This window comes from Ammospiza nelsoni, chromosome 21 (assembly GCF_027579445.1).
Source record: "Ammospiza nelsoni isolate bAmmNel1 chromosome 21, bAmmNel1.pri, whole genome shotgun sequence".
NCBI lineage: Eukaryota > Metazoa > Chordata > Aves > Passeriformes > Passerellidae > Ammospiza > Ammospiza nelsoni.
Genome location: NC_080653.1, coordinates 6,959,316 through 6,974,106, shown reverse-complemented (window position 1 = coordinate 6,974,106; position 14,791 = coordinate 6,959,316). Strand labels below are relative to the sequence as shown.

The 14,791-nt window shown below is 46.8% G+C and overlaps 1 protein-coding gene across 3 annotated transcripts in view; it reads left to right on the top strand.

Moving 5' to 3' along the window:
* Window positions 1-1,318: 1,318 nt before the first annotated feature.
* MYO1C (myosin IC) overlaps window positions 1,319-14,791 on the top strand; it is a 51,526-nt gene continuing 38,053 nt past the window's right edge. Inside the window, exon 1 of one of the 3 annotated variants that reach the window (XM_059487117.1) lies at window positions 1,319-1,497. In XM_059487117.1, the coding sequence (XP_059343100.1) occupies window positions 1,423-1,497 (75 nt within the window). In that variant the 5' untranslated portion in view covers window positions 1,319-1,422. Of the gene's footprint in view, window positions 1,498-3,316; window positions 3,372-10,932; window positions 10,952-14,791 lie in introns of those variants that run through there. The other 2 variants (XM_059487119.1, XM_059487120.1) reach the window with 2 other exon arrangements.

Below are 14,791 nucleotides of genomic sequence, written 5' to 3'. Positions count from 1 at the left end.
AGTTCTAATTGCACTGTACTGTGGTTTTACAGCTCAGGTCATCACAGACCACACTCTGCTCCTCTGTGTTCTTTTACATTTTTTCCTGCACCTTCTTTCTGCTTTTTTTACCTTTTTTTTTCTCTTACCACTCACTTGTAGCCCATTTTCAGAAGGCTTTTCTGCACATAATTCTGGTATCTGCATCACAGGAGCCATTCCACTAACACAGCTTTGGTGTTCTGACTGTTGTGATGTTTGTCCATAGAAAGGGGAGGTAAATCAGGCTGGGTATTGCTCCTCATTACTGAGAATAGGGTGGGTTTGTTTGGGGAAGTGACAGTGTTGGGTTTGAAAATGTGATAAAGTCTATTTATTTTTTAGTAGAACTCTGTATTGGGAAGTAAGTGCTCAAGGAAACAATTGTTGGACTGGAACGATCTTGTGTATAGCAACTAAGGAAGCATAAGAATAATTCCAGATACAAAACACAGAACTTTTCTTTGCAGTTGCTGAACAGAACTGTGTTACCTGTATTTGCTCTGGAGTGGCCAGTGCTTGGTAATCTTGTTAATTAATCTTGTTAATGCTTTCTTGGCAAGCATTATCAACTCCAGTTGGTTTGTAGTAGAGCTGAAAATTCAAGTTTGGCTCTTCCAAGAAGATAGAAGGAATTACCTCCTGAGCAAATATTAAAATACCTGAAATTTAAACTGATTTTTTTTCCCCCACAGTCACAGGCAGGATATGTGATATCTTTTTTTTGGAGAGTGATAGGTCTGGCCACTCCATTAATGGATGGCATGATCTTTGTAAAGTTCTGTAATTGAACTTAAACCAGCATTCACCAGATTATTTTTCTCCTATTTGTAGGAATTTTCATGCAGTAACGTGCCAATTAATTTCCTTTGCCATGATTAGTTAGCTACTCAAGGACTCAATTAATAATGATTCCATTCTGCAGCAGTTTGCAGAACTTCCTGTACTTACCATGGGAGCAGTCAGGGTTTTTTATTGCTTGCTCTTGGAGGCAAAGATGAAGGATTTTTTTCTGCACAAAATCTCTTGGTAGATTTTTGAAGTCCACCATGGGATTGTTTCGTGCCAACACCTCTGGAACAGCATCCGCAGCGACCTGACTTTTCTGAGCCTGCTGGGACAGAAATGGAACAGCAACAAAGCTGGAGGCAATAAACACAAACATAAATTTAGGCTTCTTGGAACTGTCGTGGCACATTGGAATGAGTGGGAACCAATCTTGAACTTCATTGTTTCAGCTCACACCTAACACTTGGTATAAATACAGAGGTTCATCTTTTCCTCTCACAACAGGGCTCTGAACCAAAGGCTGCACTTAGTCAAGGTTGGCTGCTGCTGTTGCTGCACACTGAAACCAGAACCATCCATAAAGAATAGAGGGATTTACTGACTTTCCTTGGGAAAATGGAGCTGCAGGTTGAACGTGTCCCTACAGGAGAAATCATCCGCGTGGTCGGGCGCAAGGCACAGCGCGGCACTGTAAGCCTGGCTTTTATTGTTCCCTGTTCCCTTCTGGTACTGCTGCTTCCACAGTAACCAACCTAGATCTGAACTGAGCAACCCCAGGGTAAGAATGGAAGGGTTTGCAAGGCTGCTTGGTCATTGGAGGGACTGGAGCTGTGTTGTGAACAGTTTTTCCTATCTGGGATGGAATTAGTAGCAGTGAAGTGAGTGGGAGTTCAGAAAAACATTAAGATTTATTTTCTGTAGAGATACTGCAGTGAACCAAAGCTGGTGTTTGGCCTGGCTGTATGAATTCTGTCAGAATTCTGGGAGCACTTTCAGACAGCAGAGGAAGGGAACAGCTTTGAAATAGTTGTTTTGTTCCTCTTATGTTGGTTGTGCTGTCATGGGATTCATGCCCTGAATGTTATAGTAAGGTTCACATATGGAAAATTCAGTGGTACAGGCACATATTAACAAACTTATAAATATCTCAAGAACTGAATATTCTGTTAACTTTATTGACTTGTTTTCAGGGTTTGTATGTAAGCAAATGGAAATCCATGAGCTGATCTTTTCTGGTTTGACACAAACAGTTGAGAAGGATGGTACTTCTCTAAGAATAATTTCAGTTTTCTTGGAATTAATGGCTGTTCCGCGTGTTTTGCTTCAGAATATTTTCTGTCTGCATTTGTATAATTTTTAATTAAAGGAGTCAAAGAAAAGGAACTATGTAAAATTTAAAATGTTTGGAAGTACCTAAGTGCAACTGAATTTCACTCTGTCATAGCTATTTAAAACCTGTTTAACAGATCTTCAGCCCTGGCAGAGCCATCTTGTACTGAAGTGCACATCTGTGCACGTTGCTGCTGTTTCCTAGCATTGTCTTTCTAGTGACTAATCTGAAACTCAATCTGAAAATGAGCTGAGACATTTACTGTGTGGTTACACAATCGGCAGGTAGAGTCATTTTACTTCAGAAAAAACCTAGAGCTCCCTCTGCCTTGCTGGGAGAGGAGACAGTGGCAATTCTGGTGTTCTTTGGTTTGCAGGAGTGTTACTGACTCATTTGTAGTGTTATTAGGGAACACTGGCAGGACTGAAATGCTGTTCTCAGGGGTGAATGTTCCTTTAAACCTTAGCGTGTGCCGGGGTCCTGGGGAAGACATCAAAGAGAGAAAAGGAATCCGTTCAACTTCCTAAAAAGTTTTAAACACTTATGAACATTCCATGAAATAATAACTTGCTACTTTGTGTGTCAAGCAGGGTTGGTGTTGCATGAATGGCCAGATAGGGGTGGTTTTAGAGAAACATTAAGATACTTTGCTGCAGGAGTGGCAAGAGCAGAGCTTTTTACTCTTTAACTCAGAGCGGTTCAGGCTGTTGGAGTTCAGTGCGTAGAATTTCCTGTAGATCCTGACGAGACCGCCTGGGGTATTTCACACCTGTGTGGGATGAACCAATGCGCTGCTCACAGCCGATGGTTACCCGAGCTGGGTGCAATGAACTCCACCTGCGTCCTTCCCAGGAACACGCACTCCCGATGTCTCTCACAGCCGGTAGAATTACCGACAGCGTTCCAGGTTTATCTGTCCGTCTGCAGCAGACAGGTGCGTCTGCCCTCGGAGCTAACAGCAGCTCTCTGCACAAGCTGCCCAGCAGGATGCTGCTGCTGCCGCGGACACCGTGAGGATCGCGGGGCGGCCCGGGGGGCGAGGCGGGGCGGCGGCGGAGCTCGGGGCCGGTGCAGGTGAGGGCGGAGCGGCGGCCCCAGCCCAGCCCGCATGCCCGGCGCTCGGACATGCTCACTAGCGGCGCGCCGCGGGCTCCCGCGGGCAGTCGGCGCCGAGGCGCTCCCGGAGCCGCCGCAGGGCCCCGAGCCGCGCGTCCCGGGGCACCACCGAGCGCAGGTGAGCGGGGCCGGGAGGGCCGAGCGGGCGCTCTGTCCGTCTGTCGGTGTGCGCGGTGTGTCCGTCCCGCCCGGCGGTACCGGCGCTCGGGCACATGGTGGCCGCGGGGCGCGCGGGGCGGCGCGGGGGCAGCCGCGGCTCGGCCGTTCCCCGCAGCCGCCGAACCTTCCCGGAAACTCGGAGCGTTCTGCGCGGAAGGAGCAGATGACCGGGGTAGAGCAGCCGGCATCCCGCTGGCGGCACGGCGTGGCTCCGGCTGCCCGCAGCAGTCTCTCGCTGCCCGGTTCCCGGTGCACTCCGGTAACGCTTCCGTGCGCGCATCCCTGCCCGGCACGGGCCGAGCCCCAGCGGAGCCGGGGCCGGGCAGGGCGGGTCTCAGACGTGGCCGTGACACGGCCGGGGCTCCGGGCGGCTCGGCTTGCCCTTGTCAAGACAGGCTTCCCGTACATCCCGAACTTGCGTTACAGCTCCTGGGTGTGATCCACCCTGCTGGGCACAGCGCTGACTGTTCGCATTGAAGGAATTCTTCCTTCTTTGCCAGTGCTTGCACAGGTGCCTCAAAGCACTTCATGGGGAAGTGCCCTTTCTGTTTAGCCCTCTGTCACAGGTGGAGATGGTCAAACTCCTTAACTTCTCAATTTAGACCACAGGTCTGCGTCCCCATTGAGGCTCAGGGTCCCCATCTCTAGTGCTGCTTTCCATGCCGGTTTTCCCCAGTTCTAATGTACCTGGAGTTAATTGTTTTAAGTGACAGTGACTCATGGGAGGAATCTGACTCTGCCTGAATGAGCAACTCATTCTAGTAACTTGAATTTTCCAAGTAAGCTGGCTTGAGCTGCATTCTTGTCGTTGGGAGGATTGCAGAGGAAAAGTGCTTCTGAGATACAATACAGAGATTATTCTGGTATTTAATCTCTCTCTGACAGTTGCTGGGGGGGGGGGGAAGGCTCCTCCAGAACTACTTGTGGATGGCAGCTGCTTAGTTTTTAAAAGTGACAAATGAGAAAATTTGCTTGGTTGGTGGGACAAGCAATGAAAACAGAACCACATCTTAGAGTGCTTGGAAAGAAAGGCATTTTTCTTTCATCCCCTTTTGGAGCAATAGACAATTGCCGGTTGTCAGCACCTTTTCAAAACTTTTAGAAACTGCCTAAGGCTTATGGGACTGATGAGTTCTTAATTTTCACAGTAGGCCCTGATATGGCAACCACTGTCATAACACTTCAGGGGTTTTAGTTTTGATAGTGGATATAATCCTGTGTTCTAGGGAGGGGCTGTGTAAATATGAATTTTGTGTTCTGCCTGGCAGGGACCAATGGAGAGCTACACTGAACACATGTTCTAATTTATCATGGTATAAAGGATAGATTTATTTTTAAAGAGAAAAAAAAAGTGTGAATCATAACACACTAAGGACTGAGAGATCCCACGTGAGTCAGTATGCACAGTGTGTAATTTCTGTTCTCTCCTGCATAATTAATAGTGAAGAAACTTGTGATTTACAGTACATCTTCAGGATTTATAACAACTGTAAGAGAACTTGCATAGATCCTGACAAAATGAGCCAAGCCATTTTAATTTTTTTATTTGATCTAACCCCACTGGAGGAAGGCCAGTAAAAAACTGGGGGCTAAGAATGCTTTATAACATTAAATATAATGTTTCTTTTTATGAATAAGCTCAAACTCTATGGATGCCTTTATGCAAAGCCAAGATAGTCTTAGTCTATCTAATATGTTCAGATATTTGGGATTTTTCTGTTTGTAGTGTCATGTTGCTCATTACTGCATTAGGAACCACATGCTTTCTAGGAACAGGACAAATTCCTCTCCCCCTGTCCAAAGGAACAGTCTGCTCCAAATGCAGGAAAAACAAACTGCAGCAGCTGCCACAGTCCCAGGACAGTGCCTAAACCCAGCTCCCAGTGCCCCTTCCCCTGGCCCTTACCTGGCAGCTGTGAATGCTTCCAGCATGGAAAATATTGAGGAGCACTGGCTGCAGCACTTTGCCCCCCCAGTTCAAAGGGCTGATGAGTGAGCACTGCTCTCAGATAACCAGCTGTGCCTTCTGGAGGACAAGAGTGTGTTTGGGAGAAGCTGGAGTGTTACAGGTGCTGCAGAAAATGAGTGGAGAGAACTCAAAGTAGAAATTTCCCCAGGGCTGGTGTGTGCCACAGCCATTTGTGAGAGGTGTAACTCAATCACTTGTGCTTTCACACAGGCTGAAGAGCCATTCAGAAAGGCTGATTTGTGTGGTGGGGAAAACCATCTGTGTTGTGCTTTGGGTTACCTCTGGCAGTGGCAGCCAGAGGTGGTTAACTGCTGAGAACTGATCCAAATCAGAACTGAGCAGCCAAACAAACAAAGAGGGGATTTGTGAGGAGCAGTTCCCCAGCCCAGATCTCAGTGTGAGCACAGCAACATCTGCACAGAGGCAGGGAGGGCTGGGCTCAGGTGTGCCCTTTGTGCTGTCATGAAGTGATTGCAATTGTGGCATGTGTGTGTCTCCTGTCAGGGCTTTTCCTGTGTTAAACGCTGCCTTGCTGCTGTGCAACCAGCTCCTGAGTGATGTGGTTGGCTCTGCCTAGGATTGCTATCCCTGGCTTCTCCAGAAACCATCCATCCAGCCTTGCTGTCAGCTCTGGTGGGTGAGGTTTGCATGCCTTGTCTTCCTGTGAGATTGTAGCACGGTTCTTTTTCTGCCTGGAGGGAGCCACTTGTGCTGTGCCTCTCTGTGCCTGGATTCAGGGATCTCTCTGCTGGAAAATATCCTGCTTTGTGTTTTGTGCCCTCCTCTGCATATTTCTTGTTGATGTATTAGTGGGGTGGGTGGCCAGCTCTTTCCAGAAAACATTAATAAAGATGTAAGCAGGCAGCACAAGTCAATGTGAAAGGCTAACAAAGCTTATTATGGCAGAAGTTTGGAGTGGACAAATCTCAAGTAATTTGTTGTAACTGAGTCATGTTCTGTGGGGGTGGAAGTGTTCCTTACAGCCCTGCCCTCCCTTATTTAAATATTTTAACATTTAAATACAGCAAGGAGCAGCAGAGCCAGTACCTTTTCTGTTGCTATATATCTCCAGTGTAGTCTGTTCTATATTAAATTCCTGTACTGAAGGCAGTAAAGGTTAGTATTTAGAACTCCTGTGGCATTCATGCATGCATGGATAGCTCTCCCTGGCAGCTTTTTTCTTTAGGAAAGCATTTGGTCAGGTGCCAATGTCCAGCTTTCCTGGGACACTCTCAGCCCTTTAACCAGCACAGTGACCTTGGGCCAGCCTGGCCACCACCCTTCCTGTGATTCTGTTCAGCAGCTGATAATAACTGGATGTAGAATTTGCCATTTTGGCAGCACCTTTGGAGTGTTTGCCCTGTGGGCAGTGGGATCCCAGGGATGGGAGGTACAGCAGGCTGCAGCCACTGAAAGCTCTGTCACTGAATGGGCAGTGTCATTGTTGGTGCTGAAGAATGTCGTGTCAAAATGTGTTGTGATATTTGCCAGGAAATGGAGAGTCCATGAATGACTAAAAAGTGCTCTGTGACACAGCTGTGATGGCACTCAGCCTGCAGGCTGGGCTCTGCAAGCTAGAGCTGTTGTGCCTTGACATTTATTTTGGTGATTTCTTTTGAAGGCGCTTTTCTAGTAAAATTTCACCACAGAGTTTGCTGTAAAGATGATGAAAGGTCTGGAGGGGAAGTCCTGTAAAGAACAGCTGAGGTCACTTGGTTTGTTCAGCCTGGAGAAGAGGAGAGTGAGGTCAGACCTCACTGGGGGCTGCAGCTTCCTCGTGAGGGGCAGCACCAACCTCTGCCCTGTGACAGGAGGAGGGAACAGCTGGAGCTGTGCCAGGGCAGGTTTGGGTTGGATTTTAGGGAAAAGTTCTTCCCAGAGGGTGCTGGGCACTGCCCAGGCTCCCCAGGGAATGGGCACAGCCCCGAGGCTGCCAGAGCTCCAGGAGGGTTTGGACAACACTCCCAGGGATGCTCAGGGTGGGATTGTTTGGGTCTCTGTGCAGGGCCAGGAGTTGGAATAGATGATCCTTGTGGGTCCCTCCAGCTCAGGATTTTCTGTGATCTCACTCTGTATTTCCTTTTAGTCTGACCAGAGATTTCCCCCTTCCAAAAGCTAACACAGAGATGTGCTCCTACCCTGGGACAGGGCACACTGGAACAGGAAAGCAGCCTTTGCAGGGGCTTGGAGGCTGCAGGAAAACCTCCTTGGTGCCTCAGCAGCTGAGTTTCATTAGACAGAGTGGTCCTGGTGCCTTCTGCCAGCTGACAATCACCAGGTGTGTTTGGCCATTTTGCTAATGAAGAGGGGGATTATGGAAGGAGCTGTAATTCAACTAGGGAGCAGTGTTTGTCAGAGGATTTTATTGAGCTTGCAATTGAATTTTTCTTCATTACCATATCCTCAATATTTTATGGCTGTCTTTATGTCTGTTTTCATTGTCACCTGATGCCTGGGCTAGATGGGCTATTCCTATCCAGGAAAGAATCAGCTTGATTTCAGCATTATAATGACAAACTGAGAACAGAAAAAAAGGTAAACTCAGCTTTCACACTGCACATATTGTTCATGGCTGAAGGGTCCAGTTAAGTCAATGTCCAATTATATAATGAAGAGATAGTGATCTGTTTAGCTTTTTAGAAAATTAAATTCCACTGAAACAATATAACTGGGACTATGGAAGTAGGAGGAAAACTATTTTCCATTCTGAAGCAGGCCTTTGTATAGAGTTGAGTTTTTTTAAACTCACTAACAGTAACTAATAACTTGTACATTATACAGCCCACACTGAGTCATTGTTTACTCAGGGAAATGACTTTCAACAGCCAGACTTGTTTGTGAAGTTTAATAACTAAAATATGCAGTTCTGTCCTTTACAAGGCTGCACACTATAACCAACATTTTGGAAAAAACAAAACCTGGTGCATGTTTGCAACATCACACAGCACTGCATTACAAATGCTGCTGCTGCAGCTCAGGTTTTGATCTGCAGTAAAAGCTGGCGAGTCCAATGGTGTGGTGGGAAGATTATTGCACAAATTAGTGTTGGGCTTCTCTAGAGTTTTATTGAATCTCCAAATTAGAGACCAGGAAGCCTTGTTCTGTGTCCACACACCTTGTTATTTTAAATAACAGGTTGTCCTCCACTCTTAGGACTTTTGGAGTCTGAAATTGCCTCTTGTTCTTCTTGGGAGGGAAAGCCACACCTTTGCACCAGGAAGGCAGGAATTCTCTCTCTGACAGAACTGGAACTCAGACAGAAAAGCAGATGTTTCTTTTGCCTCCTTTGAGTGAACACTGGGGTTCAGTTGAGAGCTTTTCTGCCTTTTCCTGACTCATGATCTGCTCCTCTGTGTTAGCGTGGGATTTCTCACAGATGTTACAGGAAACTTCCCTCCCCACCCATTACACCCGAAAAGGTTTTAACAACAGTCAGGGTTTGACTTTGGTTTTGGGGTTCTGAATAAACAACCAGCAGAGCACCCATCACATTTCTCAAGTAAACCAAGTGCTTCATTTTAAATACTGTGTTCAAAAAGTTTATTTTTTATTTTTCCCAAAATTACAAGGTTTTTTTGTACACAATTTTGTTGGAAAACAGAAAGGAAAACCTTTGTGTCATAATGAAGGTGAATACAAAATATGTGACTTGCAAAATCCTCATTTTATTTGTGCGTGCATTTGTTTGCTCTTATAAGTGAGGGAGAGGATCAAAAGCAAGTTCTGCAGAAAAGTACAGAGTGTGTTTTTGTGTGTGCCCAACCATAGCACTCTGTGGGAATGCAGATTATATTTAATTTTGCTGATCATCTGTCCAGGAATCTGATGGGTAGGACCTGGGAACAGCAATTTATGGAGCTATCAGCAAAGCTTAGAACATCAACTTTTACCATCCCAGAAATTCTCATGTTTTACTTTATAAATCCATTAAAACAACTGTACAGTGCTGTGATAATCCTAGCAGGCTTGGAATTACTGAGAGAACCACCAGGTTTCCTTGGACATAAACCCAAGCTCTGACTGCAAGGTGTCAGGATGGACATGGATTATTTCTGGTCAGCTAGAGTGTAGAAAAAGTGTGGATGGACATATTAAGGTGGAACTTGGTTGTTTGGAAAGAGAATTTACAAATTCATAACCTTGAGGGGGTTTGAATATTCTGTGCTGGTCTGAGAGAAAACCAGAGGCTGAAAACCCAGAAGGAAAAGTGGAGGCTGAGAGAGGGTGGGAGACCAATAGAAAAAGCAGAAACTGAAAAGGAGTGGGAGGTCAGCAAGGAAAGTAGAGGCCAAAAACTGGAGGCTTGAAAAGTTAGATGGAGATAAAGGTGTGTGGGAGGCAGAAAAGATAGTGAGGCCAAAATGAGCCCATATCAGAGTTCTGATCAATCTCATTTTGCTCTGTTGGCCTCCACATCCTCCTGAAGAAGGGGACTCTCAGACTATTCAGCTGAAGGAAGTTAAAGCTCAGCTTCATGGAATAACTTGGGGACAAATGCCCATTGTCCTGGCTCTTGTATTGCTTCAGTTGCAGCTTAGTTTCAGCACTTAAAAATTTGGTTTCCAGCACAAAACAGGTCTGTAAATTGTTTGAGTCTTGATTGTAAAAATAGTACAGGTGAGCTGTAGTGCTGCCTGTCTGTTCAATACCTTAAAATATTGTCCTTTAAGATCACCAAAGAGGTGTCCCCTAAACCCACAGAAGAAACAGCACTCTCATGGCTGCTTTTGCAGGGATTTGAGACAGCTAGGAGGAATTTGGGATAATTTATGCAAAAGGTATTTCCAAACCAGGTGTGTTTAAGTCTCTTAGAACTTTTAAGAAAAACAGCATAATGAAGAAGCAGAATGTCTTTTTACTTTGCCTGATATAATTAAAGAATACAAGGGCTGATGGTTATGAGCCATTTACATATTAGGGTAAAGCTTTCAGACATTATTTGATTAAAATATAAACTAATCTGATTTGAGGTATTTGTGGCTTGATACAAGGAAGAAGCAGAAAGGAAAGGAGAGTAAAAAGAGAGACGAGCTGCACTTCCTGGAGAGAAAAGCAGGGCATGGCTGGTGCTGGCAGCCTGGCAGGTAGTGAGTGCTGGGAGGGACTGAGGACTTCCCTGCTGCTCTGGCACACTGATCATGAGGGCTTCATGTGAAGAGGAAATGTTGCAAGAGATGTGGTGTTCTCTATGCAAAACCTGGGTGGTTGCCAAGTGTCTGCTCTGAAGCTTCCGGATCTAGGTGGGGACAGGAGAGTTCCAACTGTAACCTGAATGTGTTGAACTGGCAGCTGCTGGTGTCCAAACCACTTGCACTGGGAGGAAAATTCCACAGAGTGGCTCTGTGTAGGATGAGAATGTGAGCTATGTCCAGGCTCAGGGCCATGGAACTCAGAGCTGCTCTCCTGTAACTGTTTATTTTTCTCTGGAGGCTTCAGTCAAGTTGGCTGTTTGTCCCTGAGTGCAGCTTTGCTGGAATGCTGCCTGCCTGCCATCAGAATAAGGGAGCACCTGTGAAAGGATTGTGGTGTCACCTGAAAGGAAGGAAAGCAGAAATCAGTGTTGCTGCAGGGTGAGTGTTCACATCTGGGAAGAAATCTTTGTACGAGCCAGTTATTGCCTTCCTAGGCAAAAAATAGGTTGTGACAAATTTTTTTTTTGTTTGGAAAGGTAAATTCTGCTGTAGCTGTCAGCTTGGTACCTGGCTGTCTGTTCTGAGCAGTGAACTTCTCTGTGCTGAACTCCTTTTCAGGCCACACTTGTACTGGTCTCAAATTATCTTAATTGCAAACCACTTATCTGAACTGATGAGTAGTTAACACAAATGTGACACGGTGCTCGTTAGAGTAGAAAATCAATCAGTGTTTAGTGTGGGCTGGATTGACATTTCTGGATTGATAGGGGATGGGGAGGTTCATTTGGGTCAATAAATGGCTCAGTGATGAGTGTGTGCAGTGAGCTGCTCCTTTCCTTGTGCTGGCAACCAAACCCCACCAGCATCAGCCCTCATTTCTAAGGCCAAAAAGTGTCAGTTTTGCAATTTTTGGGAGTAGCAGAGCAGTGCTGGGACAGGATCCTCATGTGTCAGGTTAGGTGATTTATGGTGCTGCTCCCTGCTCCTGACAGGCTGCACCCCTGGTGACATTCCTGGGCTTGTCCCCAGGGCTGCTGGGGGTGATTCTGTCCTTGTGTCACTTCTCCAGGATTCCAGTGCTCAAGGCATGAGGGTGTGCACAGGGGAGGGGATGTGCAAGCAGCCAGGGAGTCTTGGAGCTTCATCCATGTCACTTCCATGAAATGCCCTTTCTTTTGTATCTAAGATAAGCTTATCTTGATATCAGCTCTGTTTAGAATCATAGAATGATCTGGGTTGGAAGTGACTTAAAGATCATCTTGTTCCACCTTTCACTGAACCAATTTTAATTGGTTTCACTGTAGTTCTCCACTCCCTGCCTTGTCCTTGCATCCATCTGACCCCTTGATTAACTCTTTGAAACAAAGCTGGGAGAGCTGTGATGACAAAACCAGCATTTTCTGTTTGTTTAATTCCCTGAAGTGTCTGCTCAGAGCTGAATGGATCTTAGTCCCATCCAGAGGGGGAGAGGGTCAGGACAGGTACAGCTGGGACAGAGGCTGTGTCACAGTAACATCAGCTGCCAGCAGCCTGGGACTGCCCTGTGGCACCTCAGAGGACATTTTCTGTGCCCTTTTCACCTTGGACAAGTGTCTGTAGTGTAATGATGTGGGAATGATGGCTTGGGTGGCTGTTCTATTCTTACACTGCTGTGTTTGGATCCTTGAAGTCAGTGCTAGTGAGAAGTTTAGTTTGTTTGCTAGAAGGTTCTGCAGTCACACTGGGGCACTTTTGTGCTCTGATGTGTGGGCTGATTGGCACCAAAACCTCCCAGCATGTGGATGTGGAGCTAGGCCAGCTGTTTGGGACATAAATGGTAATTAGTTGCTTTCTAAATGTTGGCTTTATAAAGGTTTACAAACAGAGCAGGCGATCTCCACTCCACTGCTCATAATGAGCATTCCCAAGCTCCCACAGCCCCAGCTCCTGAGCAGTGCAGGAGCACCTGCCCCTGAGTCCTGCACTGCTGGTGCCCTATAATGTGCATTCAGATCAGAGAGGCACTGATAAATCCTTCCAGGCTGCACACACTTGGACACAGAGCCAGGAAAAGCTGCTGTCTGTTGTGCCTCTTGCCAAAGCATCCTTAGAGTGGCTGGCATCCAAAACAGGGATGTCACAGACATCCTTTATGGAAAATCCTTTCCTTAGGATTTTTCCTCCTGAGAAGCTGTGAGGCCTCAGCAACAAAATGTAAACATTGATTATCTGCTGCTGTGGAATGCAACAGGTGCATCTTTGATTAGCCCATGTGGTTGTTTCTAATTAATGGCCAATCACAGTGAGCTGGCTCGGACAGAGAGCCTGAGCCACAAACCTTTGTTATCATTCCTTATTATTCTATTCTTAGCTAACCTTCTGAAGAAATCCTTTCTTCTATTCTTTTAGTATAGTTTTAATATAATATATATCACAAAATAATAAATCAGCCTTCTGAAACATGGAGTCAGATCATCATCTCTTCCCTCATCCTCAAACCCCTGTGAACACGGTCACACAGGGAGAGAAGCCCAAGGCACAGGGATCCAGTTGGGCACTGCTGTCTGGAATATTTTGCTCCCTTCCCAGAGCATTGTTTTTTCCATGGATGGAGTTTGGGAGAGCCAGTGCGCCGAGGGTGAGGATGGGCAATACCTTACCCAGGTGAGGATGCACAGATCCCCACTTTTGCCCTGCTTTTCACCAGGTGGAAAGATCCAAAGAACCTTTGAGAGCCCTGTGAGACTCTGACAAGGCATTTGTGGTGGGTAGCAGAACAAGGTTACTCTGTTGTGGTATCTGAGCATGCCATGAGAGACACAGGGGAGGGGACAAGGAATTAATTCTGCTGCCAAAACCTTCCATGCCAGAGGTCGGATGTGGCTCTGTGCCCACCCTGGGTATTCGTGCAGGTTCCTGCAATTTGTTGCTGTCACCACCAGCAGTGGCACACAAGGAAACAAAATTTAAGAATGTCATCCTGCAACAGAGACTTCAGGAGGCTATTTCTAGATGGAATTGGAGCTCTGTGTGATGTAGTGGACTGTAGGCTCGTTGTGAGGGTAGAAAACAACCCAAAGTGGTTTGCACTGGAATTCTTGATGCTGTCGTAGGCAGCTGGATTAAAATGTTTTGGAATTTTGCTCCTTTGTGATGCACTGTGGGTGAAGAGGCTTCACAATCAGCTGTGAGCTGGAGTGGGTTAGCACTTGGAGAAGTGGATTTTGGAATAGGGGGGTTCAGCCCTGCAGGTACCTGCATGCAGCCACTCCTGGGAGCCATCAGCCGTTGTGGAATTTGTCCGCTCACCAGACAAGTGCGTGCTGCCTCTCACAGCCCAGCAATCCTGAGAATGTGAAGGGCTCTCAGATTCCAGTCCTGTGTGACCCTTCCCCTCCAGCTCTAGGGCTGGTGAAAGCAGGAAAGGAGGTCAGGCTTGAAATCCGAAGTCGGAGGGGAGGAATTTGTGGATGGGCAGCGATAACGCCCATCACTGAGTGCCCCGGCCACTCCCTCTGCCGCTGCTCTGTGGAAAGTCTGATTAAAGACAGCTCCGCCCCGCCTGCCTGAGCCATACATCCAGCACAAATGCCAGATTCTCTTCATTCCAGCCCGCTGACTTCAAGGAGGACTTGCTCTGACAAGCTGGAAATGAGGGTTGGCAGCTTCATCTGCAGCTCAAAGGCTTTATCTCTTAGACACTCTTGCTAACATTTCCCACAAACATTGCTCTGCTGGTAGGAGCTGCTGCACACACAGGATCCATCAGGCACTTATGAATAAAGCCTAACCTTGTGTAACTCTCCTCAGAACAGGCAAGGAGCACTTCACAAAGCACTTGGCACCAGGCCTGTGGCAGAGCTGGCTCTCCTTGTGCTTCAGCCTCATTATCTGGGGAGCAGTAGGAAGAGTCAGCTCAGCCTTTGATTCTCCTGTCCCCCTACCAAGCACTGATGTTCTTTCCTCCACAAAAATCCTACAGCCCAACCTCCATCATCCACTGGGGCTGTTTCCATCAGCTGAAAGCTGCAGCTTTCCATCACCTCCAGCTTCCACACCACATTCTGATAGTTCTCCACCTCAGCCTCTCTGAGCTCCCACCTTCACTCCTGCCCCTCTGCTCCATGATGAGCTCTTTGACTTCCAGGATTGTTCTGGCCCCGGCAGCAGCTGCTGTTTCCCTGCTCCATGAGGGATGCCAGCTGTGTCCACCTGTTAGGGTTGTTTTGCATGTGCCTTTAAGGCAGCTGCTTCTGCTGCATTTGCAGCCTTAAACCTGGAATATTCATATTCCATATC